General features: G+C 33.7%; 1 protein-coding gene across 1 annotated transcript; it reads right to left on the reverse strand.

Moving 5' to 3' along the window:
- Positions 1 to 679: 679 nt before the first annotated feature.
- On the reverse strand, positions 680 to 2,810 carry LOC148620608 (uncharacterized). Its single transcript, XM_088573861.1, has 3 exons — positions 2,381 to 2,810; positions 1,667 to 1,759; positions 680 to 1,025 (listed from the first exon to the last, which is right to left on the reverse strand). The coding sequence occupies exons 1-3, from the start codon at positions 2,764 to 2,766 to the stop codon at positions 680 to 682; spliced, it is 825 nt and encodes a 274-aa protein (XP_088429987.1). The 5' UTR covers positions 2,767 to 2,810.
- Positions 2,811 to 24,203: the final 21,393 nt, after the last annotated feature.

The raw sequence follows: 24,203 nt of genomic DNA on the forward strand, positions 1-24,203 counted from the left end.
CCGTCAATGAAGAAGGATTTAGTGTACTGGCAGTGGGTCCTTCTATCAAAGAAACAACCGGTCAAGATTGTTAAAGCTAGCTGCTCATGTCCAGCTGGGTAATAATATTAGCCGCTTATAATGATCTTTTTCCGTTTCTTGTACCTTATCATTGTAGCAATGAAATTTGAAAGATAGCTGTAAATAATGTGAAATAATCTTTAATTAGTATGTCAGCCTGTAGTAGGGGTTAGCCTACTGGTTGAAAACACACACAGACTAACCCCCATTTAAAATATCTGTTCAGCAAAATTTGTTATTGTCGAGCTGTAGTAGGGGTTAGCCACATCTCTTTATCGTCTATGTTATCTTCAAGTTTGTTCTCTTTTTAATAACAGGAGCAGCACTAGTACTACTGGATACCCCCTGCCTTGCAAAATTTTTTAAGTAATTGATACCATAATTATCAGAGTGCTTTCTTGCCATGAAAGCTATCACTTGTGTATTTTTCATGAAGCTATACTTAAGGTACAAAAGTTATGCTACAGAAATTACCATTTTATGTAACTTTAATATTTCTTGTGATTTTTTTGAACTGCTTTGCTTGATTGTTGTTTGTTTATTGTCCAATCAGCAATATCTCAGCACATAATCAGCTGAGACAAAAGATCAATATAGGTTTTCCTTATCTTAACAATTATCAATCACCAAAGCAAGAACCTGCAATGTACATGTGTTTTACCAGTATCATCACTAGTAAAAATTCATCCACAAGTCTAAGTTTTCTGGGAATATTTCTTCTAGATACATTTTCATCAACATCATCATAAGTAAAAAGCAACTTGTCAGCTCCATGTTCTATCAATGTTTGATAAAAAGCATTAAAAGTATTATAATCGGGAAGACCGGTATAAATCAAAATGTCCTCATCAGAGGACATTATATCCTCAATTGTAATTTCTGGCATCCGAATTTCTCCACTCCTATCGACCATTGCAACGTCGTCTGTTTGTATACTGTGGTCTCTTTTGTTAGGGTCAAAGGACCTGAAAATTATAAACATAAATTATGTTTATAAATAAAATTAATTTTGATACACAATTTATAATTCACTTCATACATGTATATATGATTGATTGTTGATTGTTTAATTTCCAGTTGGTGATATTTCGGCCATAATCAGGACAAATATCTTTGACTATCAAACTTTAATATGAATGGCCTATAGGAAATGTATATAGAATATCAGATGTTTAGCAGATAGAGACTGGAATTAACACAGTATCGAGGCTAGCCATCTAGGACATGTTTTTCTATAGTGAAATTTTTTTTGTATGATATAGTCTTGAAAGAGGTGCAGTGAAGATAAAGTAACAACATTTAACTTAGTAGGAAATCCTGTTTTAAGACCATCAGACAATATAAGACCAAACATAAAAAATTGCCAAGCAAAGGTTGATTCAAAAATAACATGTTGAATTCTGTTTGCTGGCCAATAAATATAGATAGTCTTTAATATTTAAATGATAATTATGATATACTGTACATGTAATCTACATGTACAATGTATGTGATCTGTTATAAACAACAATGCCAACAGGACATGTGACATAGGCAGATTATCCACATATATTCCAAACATATTGTAGTTAACAAAGTACTTTAGTTTACAAATATTTTAACTTACAAGGTATGATTAAACGACGACAATGATGATGATGATGTTATCAATGGTTCATCATTTCTGCTACTACATGGTTCACAAGCCACTTTTGAATATCTATGGAAGACAAAATTTATCAATACATTAATTTAGCTAATTGTTCAAGATTAATGATATGACAGCTTGGCATTGGGAATGACAAGTTTAACATTTAAAGAATGACCACAATATTAGAGAGTATACATATGTACATGTGATGTATGTATTGTACTTAATCATGTTAATTGAAAACATATCAGTCAACATTTTAAACCAGTGTTTACAAATGTACATGTACTAATAATGTATGTCACCAATTCTCACCCTTTCATTGTATTCCCCAGTTCAAAATAAAAAAGTACAATATTGTGACACAGTAAAGAATGCCTGCGGTTATAAATTTTAAAACCAAAATTCAAAAACATACATGCATCAAAATGAATTAAAATAATGCGTCTTTTACATAATTTTTTGGAATATTGAATTAACCGTTAATTAAAAGCTATACTAAATTTATTTTATAAAAATAATATTCATGTATGAAAACAAACTAATTACATACATGTACATGTAGGTACAGTATTCTGATACATAATTTTTGTACAAGTCTTGCATTTATTGTATCAATTTTATCTTGCATAATTTAAAACTTAATAATTGTGTGTCCTCTAAATTTATATGATTAACATGTAAGCTTACGAGTGAATGGAACCTTTAAATTCCATTGGCTCTGAACAATTCTGTGAAAGAGGTACTGATGGGCTGAAGTCGTCCATGTACCATGGACCCTTGCCACTGTTTTGAGTTTTCCTTGGGGTAGTTTCATTACAGCCTTCTTTTCTCTGGGAGAGGTAAAGTGTTGGAATGGTGTATTTCCAGCATCTGCCTAATCCACCAGGAAAGTGATCTGAACAAATTTGTGTGTAACTTGATGGTGTAAAGTCCTTTCTGCTTATTGCCCTTAACCACGCCGCTCGAAGATACTTGTCTGTCGGGAGGTGATGCAATCGGACAGGGATGCCAAACCGTCCTATGACACCTTTGGTGTTGTGGCAATCCTTTATAGCACAGTAGTTTTTTCCCATATTGATGCAGCTCACGAACGCTCGTTTATTCCGGTCGATTATACCTACTCCCAAGAAAGACAACTCTATTTACGAAGGATAACTCTGTTGCGTGAAAATCGGGAATACGTTGTAGTGCCTCAAAAGCGGCGGTATCTAGTATTACCGAAACCGCCGCTGTTAAAATTGAGTCACTTTTGAGGCACTATGTCTGCGCAACAACATTTACGTGGTTATTGCATATATTGCAAAAAAGAAATGTGGAGAGATAATCTTCAACGTCATTATAGGACTTGTCGAGCTGTTCCTGAGCGAGCTGCCAGTGATTTAGCTTATGTAGACCGTGTAAGGGGTAGGAATAATGCTCAAAATCAGAATAAGAAGAAGAAACGTAAACGTGAAGGTAAAGGAACATTATTTTTCTTAACTTTTCAAGTTTTTACCAAATACTGGTTTGCGAAAGTATTTCATTTGAAATTACCTCCTTGTATTTCTGGTGTTTGTGTTGGAAATGAATTTGGAATTGGAAATAAGAAACATTCTCATGCTGTTGTTGTTACTAAGAAGAAAATGTCTTTTAAAGAGTTTAAAGAACGTTTTTCCCGCCGAATAGCTGATATACAACGTTGTAAGAAGTTGAAGGACTCTGTTAGATGTATTTCTAAAGAGGACTATGGATGTATATGCCATGGTATTGATAAGGACTATCTGTCTGTTATTTGCAAAGCATATCTCCATTCTCAACGTACATCTCGTTTGATACCTACTTAATATCCATATTGTTCCTTCATTCCTACTCAACAACGTCAATTTAAGGAATTTTTCAGACCCTTATATATATCTTCAACGTCATTATAGGACTTTTCGAGCTTAATTTTTATTTTCATTATTTTTGGCGTTTTTATTTTCGTTTCCATGGGCTGTACATCTTTATTTCAGAGTTGCTCTCCCCTTTCCTCAAGTACTTTGCTGTTTTATATGATTTTAAGTTATATTTTGGTTCTTAGTCGTAGCAATTCCGGAATTTTCCGGAATTGTTTTCCGTTTATACATTTTTGGCGTTTTTATTTTCTTTTCCATGGGCTGTACATCTTTATTTCAGAGTTGCTCTCCCCCTTTCCGTCCGTTGCATTATATATGATTTTAACTTATTTTTTGGTTATTAGTTTAACCAATTCCGGAATTTTCCGGAATTGTTTTCCGTTTAGACACTTTTGGCGTTTTTATTTTCGTTTCCATGGGCTGTACATCTTTATTTCAGAGTTGCTCTCCCCTTATTGTCCGGAAATACCCGTCATTGTTGTAATTTATTCATCTCCATTACATTACGTCCTATACGTTGTAGTGCCTCAAAAGCGGCGGTATCTAGTATTACCGAAACCGCCGCTGTTACAACATTTACGTGGTAATTGCATATCTTGCAATAAAGAAATGAGGAGAGATAATCTTCAACGTCATTATAGGACTTGTCGAGCTGTTCCTGAGCGAGCTGCCCGTGATTTAGCTTATGTAGACCGTGTAAGGGGTAGGAATAATGCTCAAAATCAGAATAAGAAGAAGAAACGTAAACGTGAAGGTAAAGGAACATTATTTTTCTTAACTTTTCAAGTTTTTACCAAATACTGGTTTGCGAAAGTATTTCATTTGAAATTATCTCCTTGGATTTCTGGTGTTTGTGTTGGAAATGAATTTGGAATTGGAAATAAGAAACATTCTCATGCTGTTGTTGTTACTAAGAAGAAAATGTCTTTTTAAGAGTTTAAAGAACGTTTTTCCCGCCGCATAGCTGATATACAACGTTGTAAGAAGTTGAAGGACTCTGTTAGATGTATTTCTAAAGAGGACTATGGATGTATATGCCATGGTATTGATAAGGACTATCTGTCTGTTATTTGCAAAGCATATCTCCATTCTCAACGTACATCTCGTTTGATACCTACTTAATATCCATATTGTTCCTTCATTCCTACTCAACAACGTCAATTTAAGGAATTTTTCAGACCCTTATATATATCTTCAACGTCATTATAGGACTTTTCGAGCTTAATTTTTATTTTCATTATTTTTGGCGTTTTTCTTTTCGTTTCCATGGGCTGTACATCTTTATTTCAGAGTTGCTCTCCCCTTTCCTCAAGTACTTTGCTGTTTTATATGATTTTAAGTTATATTTTGGTTCTTAGTCGTAGCAATTCCGGAATTTTCCGGAATTGTTTTCCGTTTATACATTTTTGGCGTTTTTATTTTCTTTTCCATGAGCTGTACATCTTTATTTCAGAGTTGCTCTCCCCCTTTCCGTCCGTTGCATTATATATGATTTTAACTTATTTTTTGGTTATTAGTTTAACCAATTCCGGATTTTCCGGAATTGTTTTCCGTTTATACATTTTTGGCGTTTTTATTTTCTTTTCCATGGGCTGTACATCTTTATTTCGGAGTTGCTCTCCCCCTTTCCGTCCGTTGCATTATATATGATTTTAACTTATATTTTGGTTATTAGTTTAACCAATTCCGGAATTTTCCGGAATTATTTTCCGTTTAGACACTTTTGGCGTTTGTATTTTCGTTTCCATGGACTGTACATCTTTATTTCAGAGTTGCTCTCCCCTTATTGTCCGAAAATACCCGTCATTGTTGTAATTTATTCATCTCCATTACATTACATCCTATACGTTGTAGTGCCTCAAAAGGGGCGGTATCTAGTATTACCGAAACCGCCGCTGTTAAAATTGAGTCACTTTTTAGGCACTATGCCTGCGCAACAACATTTACATGGTAATTGCATATTTTGCAATAAAGAAATGAGGAGAGATAATCTTCAACGTCATTATAGGACTTGTCGAGCTGTTCCTGAGCGAGCTGCCCGTGATTTAGCTTATGTAGACCGTGTAAGGGGTAGGAATAATGCTCAAAATCAGAATAAGAAGAAGAAACGTAAACGTGAAGGTAAAGGAACATTATTTTTCTTAACTTTTCAAGTTTTTACCAAATACTGGTTTGCGAAAGTATTTCATTTGAAATTATCTCCTTGGATATCTGGTGTTTGTGTTGGAAATGAATTTGGAATTGGAAATAAGAAACATTCTCATGCTGTTGTTGTTACTAAGAAGAAAATGTCTTTTTAAGAGTTTAAAGAACGTTTTTCCCGCCGCATAGATGATATACAACGTTGTAAGAAGTTGAAGGACTCTGTTAGATGTATTTCTAAAGAGTACTATGGATGTATATGCCATGGTATTGATAAGGACTATCTGTCTGTTATTTGCAAAGCATATCTCCATTCTCAACGTACATTTCGTTTGATACCTACTTCATATCCATATTGTTCCTTCATTCCTACTCAACAACGTCAATTGAAGGAATTTTTCAGACCCTTATATATATATCTTCAACGTCATTATAGGACTTTTCGAGCTTAATTTCTATTTTCATTATTTTTGGCGTTTTTATTTTCGTTTCCATGGGCTGTACATCTTTATTTCAGAGTTGCTCTCCCCTTTCCTCAAGTACTTTGCTGTTTTATATGATTTTAAGTTATATTTTGGTTCTTAGTCGTAGCAATTCCGGAATTTTCCGGAATTGTTTTCCGTTTATACATTTTTGGCGTTTTTATTTTCTTTTCCATGGGCTGTACAACTTTATTTCAGAGTTGCTCTCCCCCTTTCCGTCCGTTGCATTATATATGATTTTAACTTATTTTTTGGTTATTAGTTTAACCAATTCCGGAATTTTCCGGAATTGTTTTCCGTTTAGACACTTTTGGCGTTTTTATTTTCGTTTCCATGGGCTGTACGTCTTTATTTCAGAATTGCTCTCCCCTTATTGTCCGAAAATACCCGTCATTGTTGTAATTTATTCATCTCCATTACATTACGTCCTATACGTTGTAGTGCCTCAAAAGCGGCGGTATCTAGTATTACCGAAACCGCCGCTGTTAAAATTGAGTCACTTTTTAGGCACTATGCCTGCGCAACAACATTTACATGGTAATTGCATATTTTGCAATAAAGAAATGAGGAGAGATAATCTTCAACGTCATTATAGGACTTGTCGAGCTGTTCCTGAGCGAGCTGCCCGTGATTTAGCTTATGTAGACCGTGTAAGGGGTAGGAATAATGCTCAAAATCAGAATAAGAAGAAGAAACGTAAACGTGAAGGTAAAGGAACATTATTTTTCTTAACTTTTCAAGTTTTTACCAAATACTGGTTTGCGAAAGTATTTCATTTGAAATTATCTCCTTGGATATCTGGTGTTTGTGTTGGAAATGAATTTGGAATTGGAAATAAGAAACATTCTCATGCTGTTGTTGTTACTAAGAAGAAAATGTCTTTTTAAGAGTTTAAAGAACGTTTTTCCCGCCGCATAGATGATATACAACGTTGTAAGAAGTTGAAGGACTCTGTTAGATGTATTTCTAAAGAGTACTATGGATGTATATGCCATGGTATTGATAAGGACTATCTGTCTGTTATTTGCAAAGCATATCTCCATTCTCAACGTACATTTCGTTTGATACCTACTTCATATCCATATTGTTCCTTCATTCCTACTCAACAACGTCAATTGAAGGAATTTTTCAGACCCTTATATATATATCTTCAACGTCATTATAGGACTTTTCGAGCTTAATTTCTATTTTCATTATTTTTGGCGTTTTTATTTTCGTTTCCATGGGCTGTACATCTTTATTTCAGAGTTGCTCTCCCCTTTCCTCAAGTACTTTGCTGTTTTATATGATTTTAAGTTATATTTTGGTTCTTAGTCGTAGCAATTCCGGAATTTTCCGGAATTGTTTTCCGTTTATACATTTTTGGCGTTTTTATTTTCTTTTCCATGGGCTGTACAACTTTATTTCAGAGTTGCTCTCCCCCTTTCCGTCCGTTGCATTATATATGATTTTAACTTATTTTTTGGTTATTAGTTTAACCAATTCCGGAATTTTCCGGAATTGTTTTCCGTTTAGACACTTTTGGCGTTTTTATTTTCGTTTCCATGGGCTGTACGTCTTTATTTCAGAATTGCTCTCCACTTATTGTCCGAAAATACCCGTCATTGTTGTAATTTATTCATCTCCATTACATTACGTCCTATACGTTGTAGTGCCTCAAAAGCGGCGGTATCTAGTATTACCGAAACCGCCGCTGTTAAAATTGAGTCACTTTTTAGGCACTATGCCTGCGCAACAACATTTACATGGTAATTGCATATTTTGCAATAAAGAAATGAGGAGAGATAATCTTCAACGTCATTATAGGACTTGTCGAGCTGTTCCTGAGCGAGCTGCCCGTGATTTAGCTTATGTAGACCGTGTAAGGGGTAGGAATAATGCTCAAAATCAGAATAAGAAGAAGAAACGTAAACGTGAAGGTAAAGGAACATTATTTTTCTTAACTTTTCAAGTTTTTACCAAATACTGGTTTGCGAAAGTATTTCATTTTAAATTATCTCCTTGGATTTCTGGTGTTTGTGTTGGAAATGAATTTGGAATTGGAAATAAGAAACATTCTCATGCTGTTGTTGTTACTAAGAAGAAAATGTCTTTTTAAGAGTTTAAAGAACGTTTTTCCCGCCGCATAGCTGATATACAACGTTGTAAGAAGTTGAAGGACTCTGTTAGATGTATTTCTAAAGAGGACTATGGATGTATATGCCATGGTATTGATAAGGACTATCTGTCTGTTATTTGCAAAGCATATCTCCATTCTCAACGTACATCTCGTTTGATACCTACTTCATATCCATATTGTTCCTTCATTCCTACTCAACAACGTCAATTGAAGGAATTTTTCAGACCCTTATATATATATCTTCAACGTCATTATAGGACTTTTCGAGCTTAATTTCTATTTTCATTATTTTTGGCGTTTTTATTTTCGTTTCCATGGGCTGTACATCTTTATTTCAGAGTTGCTCTCCCCTTTCCTCAAGTACTTTGCTGTTTTATATGATTTTAAGTTATATTTTGGTTCTTAGTCGTAGCAATTCCGGAATTTTCCGGAATTGTTTTCCGTTTATACATTTTTGGCGTTTTTATTTTCTTTTCCATGAGCTGTACATCTTTATTTCAGAGTTGCTCTCCCCCTTTCCGTCCGTTGCATTATATATGATTTTAACTTATTTTTTGGTTATTAGTTTAACCAATTCCGGAATTTTCCGGAATTGTTTTCCGTTTAGACACTTTTGGCGTTTTTATTTTCGTTTCCATGGGCTGTACATCTTTATTTCAGAATTGCTCTCCCCTTATTGTCCGGAAATACCCGTCATTGTTGTAATTTATTCATCTCCATTAAATTACATCCTATACGTTGTAGTGCCTCAAAAGCGGCGGTATCTAGTATTACCGAAACCGCCGCTGTTAAAATTGAGTCACTTTTGAGGCACTATGCCTGCGCAACAACATTTACGTGGTAATTGCATATCTTGCAATAAAGAAATGAGGAGAGATAATCTTCAACGTCATTATAGGACTTGTCGAGCTGTTCCTGAGCGAGCTGCCCGTGATTTAGCTTATGTAGACCGTGTAAGGGGTAGGAATAATGCTCCAAATCAGAATAAGAAGAAGAAACGTAAACGTGAAGGTAAAGGAACATTATTTTTCTTAACTTTTCAAGTTTTTACCAAATACTGGTTTGCGAAAGTATTTCATTTGAAATTATCTCCTTGGATTTTTGGTGTTTGTGTTGGAAATGAATTTGGAATTGGAAATAAGAAACATTCTCATGCTGTTGTTGTTACTAAGAAGAAAATGTCTTTTTAAGAGTTTAAAGAACGTTTTTCCCGCCGCATAGCTGATATACAACGTTGTAAGAAGTTGAAGGACTCTGTTAGATGTATTTCTAAAGAGGACTATGGATGTATATGCCATGGTATTGATAAGGACTATCTGTCTGTTATTTGCAAAGCATATCTCCATTCTCAACGTACATCTCGTTTGATACCTACTTCATATCCATATTGTTCCTTCATTCCTACTCAACAACGTCAATTGAAGGAATTTTTCAGACCCTTATATATATATCTTCAACGTCATTATAGGACTTTTCGAGCTTAATTTCTATTTTCATTATTTTTGGCGTTTTTATTTTCGTTTCCATGGGCTGTACATCTTTATTTCAGAGTTGCTCTCCCCTTTCCTCAAGTACTTTGCTGTTTTATATGATTTTAAGTTATATTTTGGTTCTTAGTCGTAGCAATTCCGGAATTTTCCGGAATTGTTTTCCGTTTATACATTTTTGGCGTTTTTATTTTCTTTTCCATGAGCTGTACATCTTTATTTCAGAGTTGCTCTCCCCCTTTCCGTCCGTTGCATTATATATGATTTTAACTTATTTTTTGGTTATTAGTTTAACCAATTCCGGAATTTTCCGGAATTGTTTTCCGTTTATACATTTTTGGCGTTTTTATTTTCTTTTCCATGGGCTGTACATCTTTATTTCGGAGTTGCTCTCCCCCTTTCCGTCCGTTGCATTATATATGATTTTAACTTATATTTTGGTTATTAGTTTAACCAATTCCGGAATTTTCCGGAATTATTTTCCGTTTAGACACTTTTGGCGTTTGTATTTTCGTTTCCATGGACTGTACATCTTTATTTCGGAGTTGCTCTCCCCTTATTGTCCGGAAATACCCGTCATTGTTGTAATTTATTCATCTCCATTACATTACGTCCTATACGTTGTAGTGCCTCAAAAGCGGCGGTATCTAGTATTACCGAAACCGCCGCTGTTAAAATTGAGTCACTTTTGAGGCACTATGCCTGCGCAACAACATTTACGTGGTAATTGCATATCTTGCAATAAAGAAATGAGGAGAGATAATCTTCAACGTCATTATAGGACTTGTCGAGCTGTTCCTGAGCGAGCTGCCCGTGATTTAGCTTATGTAGACCGTGTAAGGGGTAGGAATAATGCTCAAAATCAGAATAAGAAGAAGAAACGTAAACGTGAAGGTAAAGGAACATTATTTTTCTTAACTTTTCAAGTTTTTACCAAATACTGGTTTGCGAAAGTATTTCATTTGAAATTATCTCCTTGGATTTCTGGTGTTTGTGTTGGAAATGAATTTGGAATTGGAAATAAGAAACATTCTCATGCTGTTGTTGTTACTAAGAAGAAAATGTCTTTTAAAGAGTTTAAAGAACGTTTTTCCCGCCGCATAGCTGATATACAACGTTGTAAGAAGTTGAAGGACTCTGTTAGATGTATTTCTAAAGAGGACTATGGATGTATATGCCATGGTATTGATAAGGACTATCTGTCTGTTATTTGCAAAGCATATCTCCATTCTCAACGTACATCTCGTTTGATACCTACTTCATATCCATATTGTTCCTTCACTCAACAACGTCAATTTAAGGAATTTTTCAGACCTTTATATATATATCTTCAACGTCATTATAGGACTTTTCGAGCTTAATTTTTATTTTCATTATTTTTGGCGTTTTTCTTTTCGTTTCCATGGGCTGTACATCTTTATTTCAGAGTTGCTCTCCCCTTTCCTCAAGTACTTTGCTGTTTTATATGATTTTAAGTTATATTTTGGTTCTTAGTCGTAGCAATTCCGGAATTTTCCGGATTTGTTTTCCGTTTATACATTTTTGGCGTTTTTATTTTCTTTTCCATGAGCTGTACATCTTTATTTCAGAGTTGCTCTCCCCCTTTCCGTCCGTTGCATTATATATATGATTTTAACTTATTTTTTGGTTATTAGTTTAACCAATTCCGGAATTTTCCGGAATTGTTTTCCGTTTATACATTTTTGGCGTTTTTATTGTCTTTTCCATGGGCTGTACATCTTTATTTCGGAGTTGCTCTCCCCTTTTCCGTCCGTTGCATTATATATGATTTTAACTTATTTTTTGGTTATTAGTTTAACCAATTCCGGAATTTTCCGGAATTGTTTTCCGTTTAGACACTTTTGGCGTTTTTATTTTCGTTTCCATGGGCTGTACATCTTTATTTCAGAATTGCTCTCCCCTTATTGTCCGGAAATACCCGTCATTGTTGTAATTTATTCATCTCCATTACATTACGTCCTATACGTTGTAGTGCCTCAAAAGCGGCGGTATCTAGTATTACGGAAACCACCGCTGTTAAAATTGAGTCACTTTTGAGGCACTATGCCTGCGCAACAACATTTACGTGGTAATTGCATATCTTGCAATAAAGAAATGAGGAGAGATAATCTTCAACGTCATTATAGGACTTGTCGAGCTGTTCCTGAGCGAGCTGCCCGTGATTTAGCTTATGTAGACCGTGTAAGGGGTAGGAATAATGCTCAAAATCAGAATAAGAAGAAGAAACGTAAACGTGAAGGTAAAGGAACATTATTTTTCTTAACTTTTCAAGTTTTTACCAAATACTGGTTTGCGAAAGTATTTCATTTGAAATTATCTCCTTGGATTTCTGGTGTTTGTGTTGGAAATGAATTTGGAATTGGAAATAAGAAACATTCTCATGCTGTTGTTGTTACTAAGAAGAAAATGTCTTTTTAAGAGTTTAAAGAACGTTTTTCCCGCCGCATAGATGATATACAACGTTTAAGAAGTTGAAGGACTCTGTTAGATGTATTTCTAAAGAGGACTATGGATGTATATGCCATGGTATTGATAAGGACTATCTGTCTATTATTTGCAAAGCATATCTCCATTCTCAAAGTACATCTCGTTTGATACCTACTTCATATCCATATTGTTCCTTCATTCCTACTCAACAACGTCAATTTAAGGAATTTTTCAGACCTATATATATATATCTTCAACGTCATTATAGGACATTTCGAGCTTAATTTTTATTTTCATTATTTTTGGCGTTTTTCTTTTCGTTTCCATGGGCTGTACATCTTTATTTCAGAGTTGCTCTCCCCTTTCCTCAAGTACTTTGCTGTTTTATATGATTTTAAGTTATATTTTGGTTCTTAGTCGTAGCAATTCCGGAATTTTCCGGAATTGTTTTCCGTTTATATATTTTTGGCGTTTTTATTTTCTTTTCCATGGGCTGTACATCTTTATTTCGGAGTTGCTCTCCCCTTTTCGTCCGTTGCATTATATATGATTTTAACTTATTTTTTGGTTATTAGTTTAACCAATTCCGGAATTTTCCGGAATTGTTTTCCGTTTAGACACTTTTGGCGTTTTTATTTTCGTTTCCATGGGCTGTACATCTTTATTTCGGAGTTGCTCTCCCCTTATTGTCCGGAAATACCCGTCATTGTTGTAATTTATTCATCTCCATTACATTACGTCCTATACGTTGTAGTGCCTCAAAAGCGGCGGTATCTAGTATTACCGAAACCGCCGCTGTTAAAATTGAGTCACTTTTGAGGCACTATGCCTGCGCAACAACATTTACGTGGTAATTGCATATCTTGCAATAAAGAAATGAGGAGAGATAATCTTCAACGTCATTATAGGACTTGTCGAGCTGTTCCTGAGCGAGCTGCCCGTGATTTAGCTTATGTAGACCGTGTAAGGGGTAGGAATAATGCTCAAAATCAGAATAAGAAGAAGAAACGTAAACGTGAAGGTAAAGGAACATTATTTTTCTTAACTTTTCAAGTTTTTACCAAATACTGGTTTGCGAAAGTATTTCATTTGAAATTATCTCCTTGGATTTCTGGTGTTTGTGTTGGAAATGAATTTGGAATTGGAAATAAGAAACATTCTCATGCTGTTGTTGTTACTAAGAAGAAAATGTCTTTTTAAGAGTTTAAAGAACGTTTTTCCCGCCGCATAGATGATATACAACGTTTAAGAAGTTGAAGGACTCTGTTAGATGTATTTCTAAAGAGGACTATGGATGTATATGCCATGGTATTGATAAGGACTATCTGTCTATTATTTGCAAAGCATATCTCCATTCTCAAAGTACATCTCATTTGATACCTACTTCATATCCATATTGTTCCTTCATTCCTACTCAACAACGTCAATTTAAGGAATTTTTCAGACCTATATATATATATCTTCAACGTCATTATAGGACATTTCGAGCTTAATTTTTATTTTCATTATTTTTGGCGTTTTTCTTTTCGTTTCCATGGGCTGTACATCTTTATTTCAGAGTTGCTCTCCCCTTTCCTCAAGTACTTTGCTGTTTTATATGATTTTAAGTTATATTTTGGTTCTTAGTCGTAGCAATTCCGGAATTTTCCGGAATTGTTTTCCGTTTATATATTTTTGGCGCTTTTATTTTCTTTTCCATGGGCTGTACATCTTTATTTCGGAGTTGCTCTCCCCTTTTCGTCCGTTGCATTATATATGATTTTAACTTATTTTTTGGTTATTAGTTTAACCAATTCCGGAATTTTCCGGAATTGTTTTCCGTTTAGACACTTTTGGCGTTTTTATTTTCGTTTCCATGGGCTGTACATCTTTATTTCGGAGTTGCTCTCCCCTTATTGTCCGGAAATACCCGTCATTGTTGTAATTTATTCATCTCCATTACATTACGTCCTATACGTTGTAGTGCCTCAAAAGCGGCGGTATCTAGTATTACCGAAACCGCCGCTGTTAAAATTGAGTCACTTTTGAGGCACTATGCCTGCGCAACAACATTTACGTGGTAATTGCATATCTTGCAATAAAGAAATGAGGAGAGATAATCTTCAACGTCATTATAGGACTTGTCGAGCTGTTCCTGAGCGAGCTGCCCGTGATTTAGCTTATGTAGACCGTGTAAGGGGTAGGAATAATGCTCAAAATCAGAATAAGAAGAAGAAACGTAAACGTGAAGGTAAAGGAACATTATTTTTCTTAACTTTTCAAGTTTTTACCAAATACTGGTTTGCGAAAGTATTTCATTTGAAATTATCTCCTTGGATTTCTGGTGTTTGTGTTGGAAATGAATTTGGAATTGGAAATAAGAAACATTCTCATGCTGTTGTTGTTACTAAGAAGAAAATGTCTTTTTAAGAGTTTAAAGAACGTTTTTCCCGCCGCATAGATGATATACAACGTTTAAGAAGTTGAAGGACTCTGTTAGATGTATTTCTAAAGAGGACTATGGATGTATATGCCATGGTATTGATAAGGACTATCTGTCTATTATTTGCAAAGCATATCTCCATTCTCAAAGTACATCTCGTTTGATACCTACTTCATATCCATATTGTTCCTTCATTCCTACTCAACAACGTCAATTTAAGGAATTTTTCAGACCTATATATATATATCTTCAACGTCATTATAGGACATTTCGAGCTTAATTTTTATTTTCATTATTTTTGGCGTTTTTCTTTTCGTTTCCATGGGCTGTACATCTTTATTTCAGAGTTGCTCTCCCCTTTCCTCAAGTACTTTGCTGTTTTATATGATTTTAAGTTATATTTTGGTTCTTAGTCGTAGCAATTCCGGAATTTTCCGGAATTGTTTTCCGTTTATATATTTTTGGCGTTTTTATTTTCTTTTCCATGGGCTGTACATCTTTATTTCGGAGTTGCTCTCCCCTTTTCGTCCGTTGCATTATATATGATTTTAACTTATTTTTTGGTTATTAGTTTAACCAATTCCGGAATTTTCCGGAATTGTTTTCCGTTTAGACACTTTTGGCGTTTTTATTTTCGTTTCCATGGGCTGTACATCTTTATTTCGGAGTTGCTCTCCCCTTATTGTCCGGAAATACCCGTCATTGTTGTAATTTATTCATCTCCATTACATTACGTCCTATACGTTGTAGTGCCTCAAAAGCGGCGGTATCTAGTATTACCGAAACCGCCGCTGTTAAAATTATGTCACTTTTGAGGCACTATGCCTGCGCAACAACATTTACGTGGTAATTGCATATCTTGCAATAAAGAAATGAGGAGAGATAATCTTCAACGTCATTATAGGACTTGTCGAGCTGTTCCTGAGCGAGCTGCCCGTGATTTAGCTTATGTAGACCGTGTAAGGGGTAGGAATAATGCTCAAAATCAGAATAAGAAGAAGAAACGTAAACGTGAAGGTAAAGGAACATTATTTTTCTTAACTTTTCAAGTTTTTACCAAATACTGGTTTGCGAAAGTATTTCATTTGAAATTATCTCCTTGGATTTCTGGTGTTTGTGTTGGAAATGAATTTGGAATTGGAAATAAGAAACATTCTCATGCTGTTGTTGTTACTAAGAAGAAAATGTCTTTTTAAGAGTTTAAAGAACGTTTTTCCCGCCGCATAGATGATATACAACGTTTAAGAAGTTGAAGGACTCTGTTAGATGTATTTCTAAAGAGGACTATGGATGTATATGCCATGGTATTGATAAGGACTATCTGTCTATTATTTGCAAAGCATATCTCCATTCTCAAAGTACATCTCATTTGATACCTACTTCATATCCATATTGTTCCTTCATTCCTACTCAACAACGTCAATTTAAGGAATTTTTCAGACCTATATATATATATCTTCAACGTCATTATAGGACATTTCGAGCTTAATTTTTATTTTCATTATTTTTGGCGTTTTTCTTTTCGTTTCCATGGGCTGTACATCTTTATTTCAGAGTTGCTCTCCCCTTTCCTCAAGTACTTTGCTGTTTTATATGATTTTAAGTTATATTTTGGTTCTTAGTCGTAGCAATTCCGGAATTTTCCGGAATTGTTTTCCGTTTATATATTTTTGGCGCTTTTATTTTCTTTTCCATGGGCTGTACATCTTTATTTCGGAGTTGCTCTCCCCTTTTCGTCCGTTGCATTATATATGATTTTAACTTATTTTTTGGTTATTAGTTTAACCAATTCCGGAATTTTCCGGAATTGTTTTCCGTTTAGACACTTTTGGCGTTTTTATTTTCGTTTCCATGGGCTGTACATCTTTATTTCGGAGTTGCTCTCCCCTTATTGTCCGGAAATACCCGTCATTGTTGTAATTTATTCATCTCCATTACATTACGTCCTATACGTTGTAGTGCCTCAAAAGCGGCGGTATCTAGTATTACCGAAACCGCCGCTGTTAAAATTGAGTCACTTTTGAGGCACTATGCCTGCGCAACAACATTTACGTGGTAATTGCATATCTTGCAATAAAGAAATGAGGAGAGATAATCTTCAACGTCATTATAGGACTTGTCGAGCTGTTCCTGAGCGAGCTGCCCGTGATTTAGCTTATGTAGACCGTGTAAGGGGTAGGAATAATGCTCAAAATCAGAATAAGAAGAAGAAACGTAAACGTGAAGGTAAAGGAACATTATTTTTCTTAACTTTTCAAGTTTTTACCAAATACTGGTTTGCGAAAGTATTTCATTTGAAATTATCTCCTTGGATTTCTGGTGTTTGTGTTGGAAATGAATTTGGAATTGGAAATAAGAAACATTCTCATGCTGTTGTTGTTACTAAGAAGAAAATGTCTTTTAAAGAGTTTAAAGAACGTTTTTCCCGCCGCATAGCTGATATACAACGTTGTAAGAAGTTGAAGGACTCTGTTAGATGTATTTCTAAAGAGGACTATGGATGTATATGCCATGGTATTGATAAGGACTATCTGTCTGTTATTTGCAAAGCATATCTCCATTCTCAACGTACATCTCGTTTGATACCTACTTCATATCCATATTGTTCCTTCATTCCTACTCAACAACGTCAATTGAAGGAATTTTTCAGACCCTTATATATATATCTTCAACGTCATTATAGGACTTTTGGAGCTTAATTTTTATTTTTATTATTTTTGGCGTTTTTATTTTCGTTTCCAAGGGCTGTACATCTTTATTTCAGAGTTGCTCTCCCCTTTCCTCAAGTGCTTTGCTGTTTTATATGATTTTAAGTTATATTTTGGTTCTTAGTCGTAGCAATTCCGGAATTTTCCGGAATTGTTTTCCGTTTATACATTTTTGGCGTTTTTATTTTCTTTTCCATGGGCTGTACATCTTTATTTCAGAGTTGCTCTCTCCTTATTTTCCGGAAATACCCGTCATTGTTGTAATTTAGTCATCTCCATTATATTACGTCATATACGTTGTAGTGCCTCAAAAGCGGCAGTATCTAGTATGACCGAAACAACTACATTATCACTACAACCTTTCAGATAATATAATGATATAATAACGCCTGTTTATTCTCGACTTTACGTCTGCTATTATTTTGTGTACATCCAATCATTGTTTATTACATGTACGGTACTAAATATTACTTCATAGGCTACAAATTTCATGTTTTGTCAGGAACATATAAAAAGCTACCCACATGAGACAAAACAATCAAGCTTTCTATCAAAAGTTAATTTAAAACAACCGAGATACCTAATTTTATTAAGAACGTTACGGAATATGTAGTGTTTATTTTTGCCTTCAGAAAAATCTCCAATGCTTACATCGACACCTGCAAATACACAGTTCATTTACAGCCAATGAATTTGTAAAAGTGAAAATACAAACAATGGTACAAATTTACTGACTTATAGAAAGGAAATTCGTTATTATAATATTCAGTTGATAACCTTTTTTAGAATTGAACGAATTACAGGAAGAAAACCAAAGACTTAAGCTAAGACTGACCTGCAAGATATGTTGTCGAAGAAGAGTTGGTTTAGTGTTACTGCCATGTTCCCACGCGGCATGTTGTAAAGAGTGCTTATATTGCACCAAAAAGTGCCCAGTTTGTCGTAAATATATCGATGGTTCCGTTGATCTCAACATTTACTTCCAGTCTTTCAGGTTTATAATACGGGTTATTTATCATTCTCTTGTATGTCTTTTTTGTATTGTTATGACGTTTATTTGTATATTTATAATTCTATATATATTCAAGAAAATAATTCCAAGCTTTACGATAATTTAACATGGGTAGGCAATAAAAATATTTGGTGCGCAATAGATAATAGAATTTTTTTTATAAAAAAAAATTATTTGTTTTTGTAAGTATGTTATTTTATGATCATTGTTTTAAATTTACATTGTTTTGTTTCAATGTTTTGTTTTGAGGTTTTCGTTAATGCATGGATGAATGTGAAAAGTGTCTGTCTGTTATATAGACAAACGTGCAATATACGTGTATAGAGATTTTATGGTAATCATATGATCATCATATAATAACACTATTTTTATATTGAGCTCCAATCAATTATTTATCATATGTTGCAAACCACATGATTTTTAAATGTGACACTTTTAGCAGTGAATATTTTTAGTTTTGATTACCGCTTTAACTTTATAAATATAATAATCTGTTTCCATGAAATGTTCATTTAAAATTTTAATATATATTCAGACATAAAGATGAGCAATGGGGCTATGGGTAATCAAATAGTGCGTGTTCAATATTACCTTATCGACATAATTTCATAAATTTACTTTAATATTAAAACTATTGTTCGGAGTTAACGTAAGCATTCTTGTGATATTTAAGATCAAAGAACCAGTTTTACAATTCAAGAACTCGACCCCCTTCCGCATTCTCGAACCACATATGCTATTAAAATGTGAAGTTAAGTCAGTAACGTATTACTAAGGGCAGAGTTGTATTTTATTCGATAGGACAGTTTAAAAATGTTAAAATCTTTCAGTACGCAGTTCTCTTATATGTTAAATAAGCCTGTCCTGTGATGTGAGGGTTTCTTCGTTGTTCATTGAAGATCGATGGATGGCCTTTTGCTGATATTTTCATCCCAGTGGTGTTGTAGTCTCTCTGTCATATTCACCATACCTATTATCGTTAAAAATATAACAATGCGAGTTATATTGAAGGTTACAAAAATCAAACGCGTCAATTCAAATATTTTTGTTAAGTTCAAGAATGTTGGACCATGATCTTCAATGACTAACATTTGAAGTAATAGACAAACCAAGTTAAATTTTCTTGAATGCTTGAAGACATGTTTCAGAAAAGATGAAATGTCACGCATGCAATGTTTGTTTGTTATTCATGTACTCGTATGTATAAATGTCAGAAAAGGCCCAACGATATTTGAAATATTAAATAACAAGCATTGTATTTACAAGGATATTGTAATTAGTAAGAATATGATACAATAATCATCAAGGTGAAATACTCGACCATTTCTTGCAATGTAGTTTAATGTAGAAATTATGACTGTCCTGTAGTAATATCGATTTACCGGGACGGTGTGCATTTATTTTATTTTGTTTTTGTTATTATTTTATTTACAAGGTTGATATATGTATTTAAGCATTAAAATGTGTTCACATTATTCTACATTATTAACCACATTCTTTTGTTTTCATATGGTATGTAATTACGTTCTAAGTCAAATGAGGCACTTGTGTGTAACGTATGGAATATGATATGGTAATCGTATATCTTAGTTTACAAATTATTATTTTATGATTGTCATATGTATCTATTCCAAAATAAAGATATTACAATGATATGACTATCATAACTATGTGGCATTATAATGTTTGTTAATTTGTGTGTGTGTGTGTGTGTGTGTGTGTGTGTGATTTCCCTGTCTAGTCTATGTCCTTGGAATGTGTACTTTATATTTTTGCTTCAATCTTGTTTTCCTTTCTTATTCGGAGGAAGGTTTCATGTATACGTTACTTTCGCTAGATTAGACATACATGTACACAATAAGATTCAAATGATACAAAAATCCTCTTAAATAATAAAATCTCTACAGGACAAACAACACTCTTCGAAATTTAATTAAACCTTTTATACTATTGTCCTCAGTCCAAAATACAGCTGTCTTCAAGTACTTGGCCAATAAAATTAAATTTGTACAGCAAAAGTAATTCTGACTGGGATAAAACATTTACTTTGATAAAAATATAATGGTAGGAAACTTAGAATGGCTTGAATACATTAACGTTTTTACCCTGTATGACATGACTAATTAAAAATTATCTAACAATGTTAAGGTCTAAATGAAAGCTTGCTGATATTAATACATGTACATGTGTATGCATATCTAAATAAACGGTGATAATATTTTATAAATACATTTGATTACATTATTGTTTTCAGATTCTGATCTGAACCAAACCATGTCACTGACAAGATATGTTGACTCCATTTAAGTATCTTGCCTTGAATAATCCTTAACTGCTCGGAGAACTGCGCTAAATTGACAGGAACATCCTTATTTATAGTTGATGTTGGGGAAAGACTCATTGTCAAGAATAATATGGAATAATTTATTCTAAAATGATACATATTTTGTCAAAAATAAATTGATAGTCAAGTGTGCAGTTTAATTTCGAAAACGCAAAATATCAGTTTTAAATTGTACTTATTTCAAGACATATTAAGAAGGTTAAAGGTAATTAGTTTAATCAAACAACATAATACATTAGCGTATACACTGTAGTTTAACACTCAGCGAACAAGTTCGCGCATCAGTTACTGTTTTTGTACATATGTTCATATTGTACTGCATGTATGTATATTGATGCAAAATATACATTCATAATTTGGCATGTCATTATTCATTATCTTTTCTCTTATCTGTTTTTATATATTTTTTTTTCCTTTTCCATATTTCTCTCTAAATTACAGTTTTCAATTACCGTTGTCTCATTACTCATATTTCATTCTTTTCTTTTTCTATCCATTTTCTTCATTTATTTTTTTTATTGTTTTTAAGTGGCACTCCAGCTAAGAAGCATGCAAAATGTGATTCATGGTTGGAAAGCCTACATATTTTTATTTTTGATATTTTGTTTAAAATTTCATAGTTAACAGAAAGTAACGTAAATTTTTCATAGGAGATAAAAATTATATAGGATGCACTGTACATTTCAAAATTAAGGGAGATAACTCTGTAAATGACACTCTAATACAATAGAATCTATTGGATTTTTAATGTTGATAAAAAGCAGGCAGATATGAATAAATTATTACACAATTCACAATACAGACCCATAAAACAACTTAATTACAAAAATAAAATATGTACCCTTTTTGGGGGTGTATCACATTTTTCAGATTTTGCATGATTCTTACAAAGACATCTACTTAAATAATATAAATATCAAATTAAAATTAATGTAAATCCTGCCAAAATTGGACCGTCCGTTTGGTAGGGTAGTAAATGACAGCCTTCGTACCATGAATACAGGGAAGAACTTCAATGCTACGTTCTTTACAAAACTGTAAAATCTGCCTTTGTTTAATAACAAAAAAAAAGAGGAAAATAGTTGCCTTACAACCATACATGTACATGTATATCTCTTTCAATAATATATATTTTTGTAATTTAGTAGATATAAGGACACGATCATTAAAACGAAACGTGCATTCATAATCCAGGGACAAAAACAAACAAAGAAAAAATGTCATACATAACAAAAACTAACTAAAAGAATACACACAACAAACTTGGGAGGATAGAATGGTGCGTTTGCTTTTGTAGCAACATTCGCCGATCGGCTCATACACTGTATTATTTCAAACTACGACAATTCGAACAAATATGTAGTGTTAATTCATGGAGGAGGGAGAAACTTAAGGAGAAGAAGGCAATGCGTTTCGTTGATAATTCAGTATAAATACTGTTCAAAAAAGACAATTTTTAAAGGTCGTATCGTTTAGCCAGAACAATTAAAAAGCACACCTGCAAATGATCGCCATAAAAACAAAATATATATGCATGGGAACAATTAGATGTTGCAACAAAGTTAGTATTGAAATAAAGATTTCTTTATTAAATGTCTATGCGTACTAATTTTGTTTAAACATTTCTTAAATTTATATTCCTGAGAAAGACATAGATTTTTGCAACCGCGCATTTCTTAAAGTTGAACGACTTGTAGTCCTGTATTGATATCGAATGAAGAGTATGCTGCATGTGCATACTTTCGTCATATGAATTGTATGGTTTCACGTTCTAGGGAGTATAGTGCTTTAAAACTGTCTGTGGTTTATCTACGTATGTGTGAACAGTCTACGTTTGGAAAAAGGTCGTGAGTTGTTCATTATTCAAAGAATGGTGATACAAGTAAATTTTTGTTTTAAAATGTACTGGCAAAATAAGATTGATAAAAAAACTAGAAATTGCCCCTAACGGGACCTCTGCAGCAGCCTGTTGACTTTAATTCCTGCCGAATATGCACAATATTTCCAAATTGTAATCTAACACTCCATTGAGTTTCTTAATAATCCTGCAGTTCGTTCAGGAGGAGCTTTGGAGAACGCATCAGTCCAAGTTTGACTGAAAAATTCCTATACACGTAAGTTCCAACGGTAATCGTTTCTACAATTTTTGTTCAAACATAAATTCTTACAATATGCACATCCAAATAAGGTAAAAACACCCGATAAAGTTCCATAACAATCCCGCTAGTCGTTAAGAAGAAGTTGCGGACAAGGCACAAGACTACTGAAAAATGCATATTAGTAAATTCAACAACTGCAATTTCTACAATTGATGTCCAAACATAAACTACTGACAGTGCGGACATCACGATGTGGTTATATTTATTTACGTCTCACAAAGTTTCATGACAATGATGAATAGCTTAGAAAATAATTCGGACGGACAGACAGGACGAAACTTGCATATCCGACAAACTTCGTGTGCGTGGACTATAATGAAAAAATATACCAAAATTCCTTCAAATATACGGTAGTGAGAATAAAGTTCATATGTTCAATGTGAAAGGTGGAGAATTTTTGTTGTAAGGAATCAAACCGAGTAATACATACATGTATACATGATTCTTTATTGTACCTGTAACGATACAATATTAAGCCCGTACGTATACAGCGATCCGTTTAAAAAAAACGTAATTGAAGCTAAATACGTAGCTACAAATCGAAACTGAAATAAGTATAAGATACATGATTGCATTCATTTATTATACTTTAAGTCAATTCACTGAATTCTGATTGATACATGTACAATACGAGGGTAATATTCTGCTCTATCACATGTCTCAGAAGGCGATAGTTTTTTGTCTAATAACCCTCTCGCGAAAAGCTAAACAGCTTCCGGTAAAAATTAATCGTTAACTGATGTAACGTCAAATAATAAAGGAAATTCAGTAGACGTTCAAAGATTTTTTAAAGTTATAATGCCAAATCTACTACGATTTTTTAACCAAACATTTCTAATTGTATTGAAAAATGTATATATATGGCATTCTTGACCTTTTTTGTTTTTGTTTTTGTTGTTGTTCTGCCTCGTAAAGACTTACAGTAACAGTTTGACTAAATAACTGTATTACAGATAAAAAAAAAACCAAACAAACAAAAACAAACAAACAAAAAAACACCACACAAAATCATCTTCTGCTTGAGAGCAGGGAAATGGTCGATCCATTGCCGATACATTGAATTAAGTTCACAGAACGGGGTGTGATCCAGTTGACGTTTACTGTTTCCAATGAATGCAAACTTGAAAGAAATAAAATGAATGGTTGAATGATTATTGGGGTTTAACTCCTGAGCAGCAATATTTCAGCTATATTCAGGCGATGAACATGAAATGATGATGATGAAATGGAAAAAAAAGGATGGAACACAAGGATAATGGGGTCAACAAATTTTGATTGACGCAAGATAAAAGGGAGGAATGGGTAGGGTCGAG

The sequence above is a fragment of the Perna viridis genome, chromosome 3 (assembly GCF_037379345.1).
Source record: "Perna viridis isolate PV_CMFRI_1.1 ecotype Kerala chromosome 3, ASM3737934v1, whole genome shotgun sequence".
Taxonomy (NCBI): domain Eukaryota; kingdom Metazoa; phylum Mollusca; class Bivalvia; order Mytilida; family Mytilidae; genus Perna; species Perna viridis.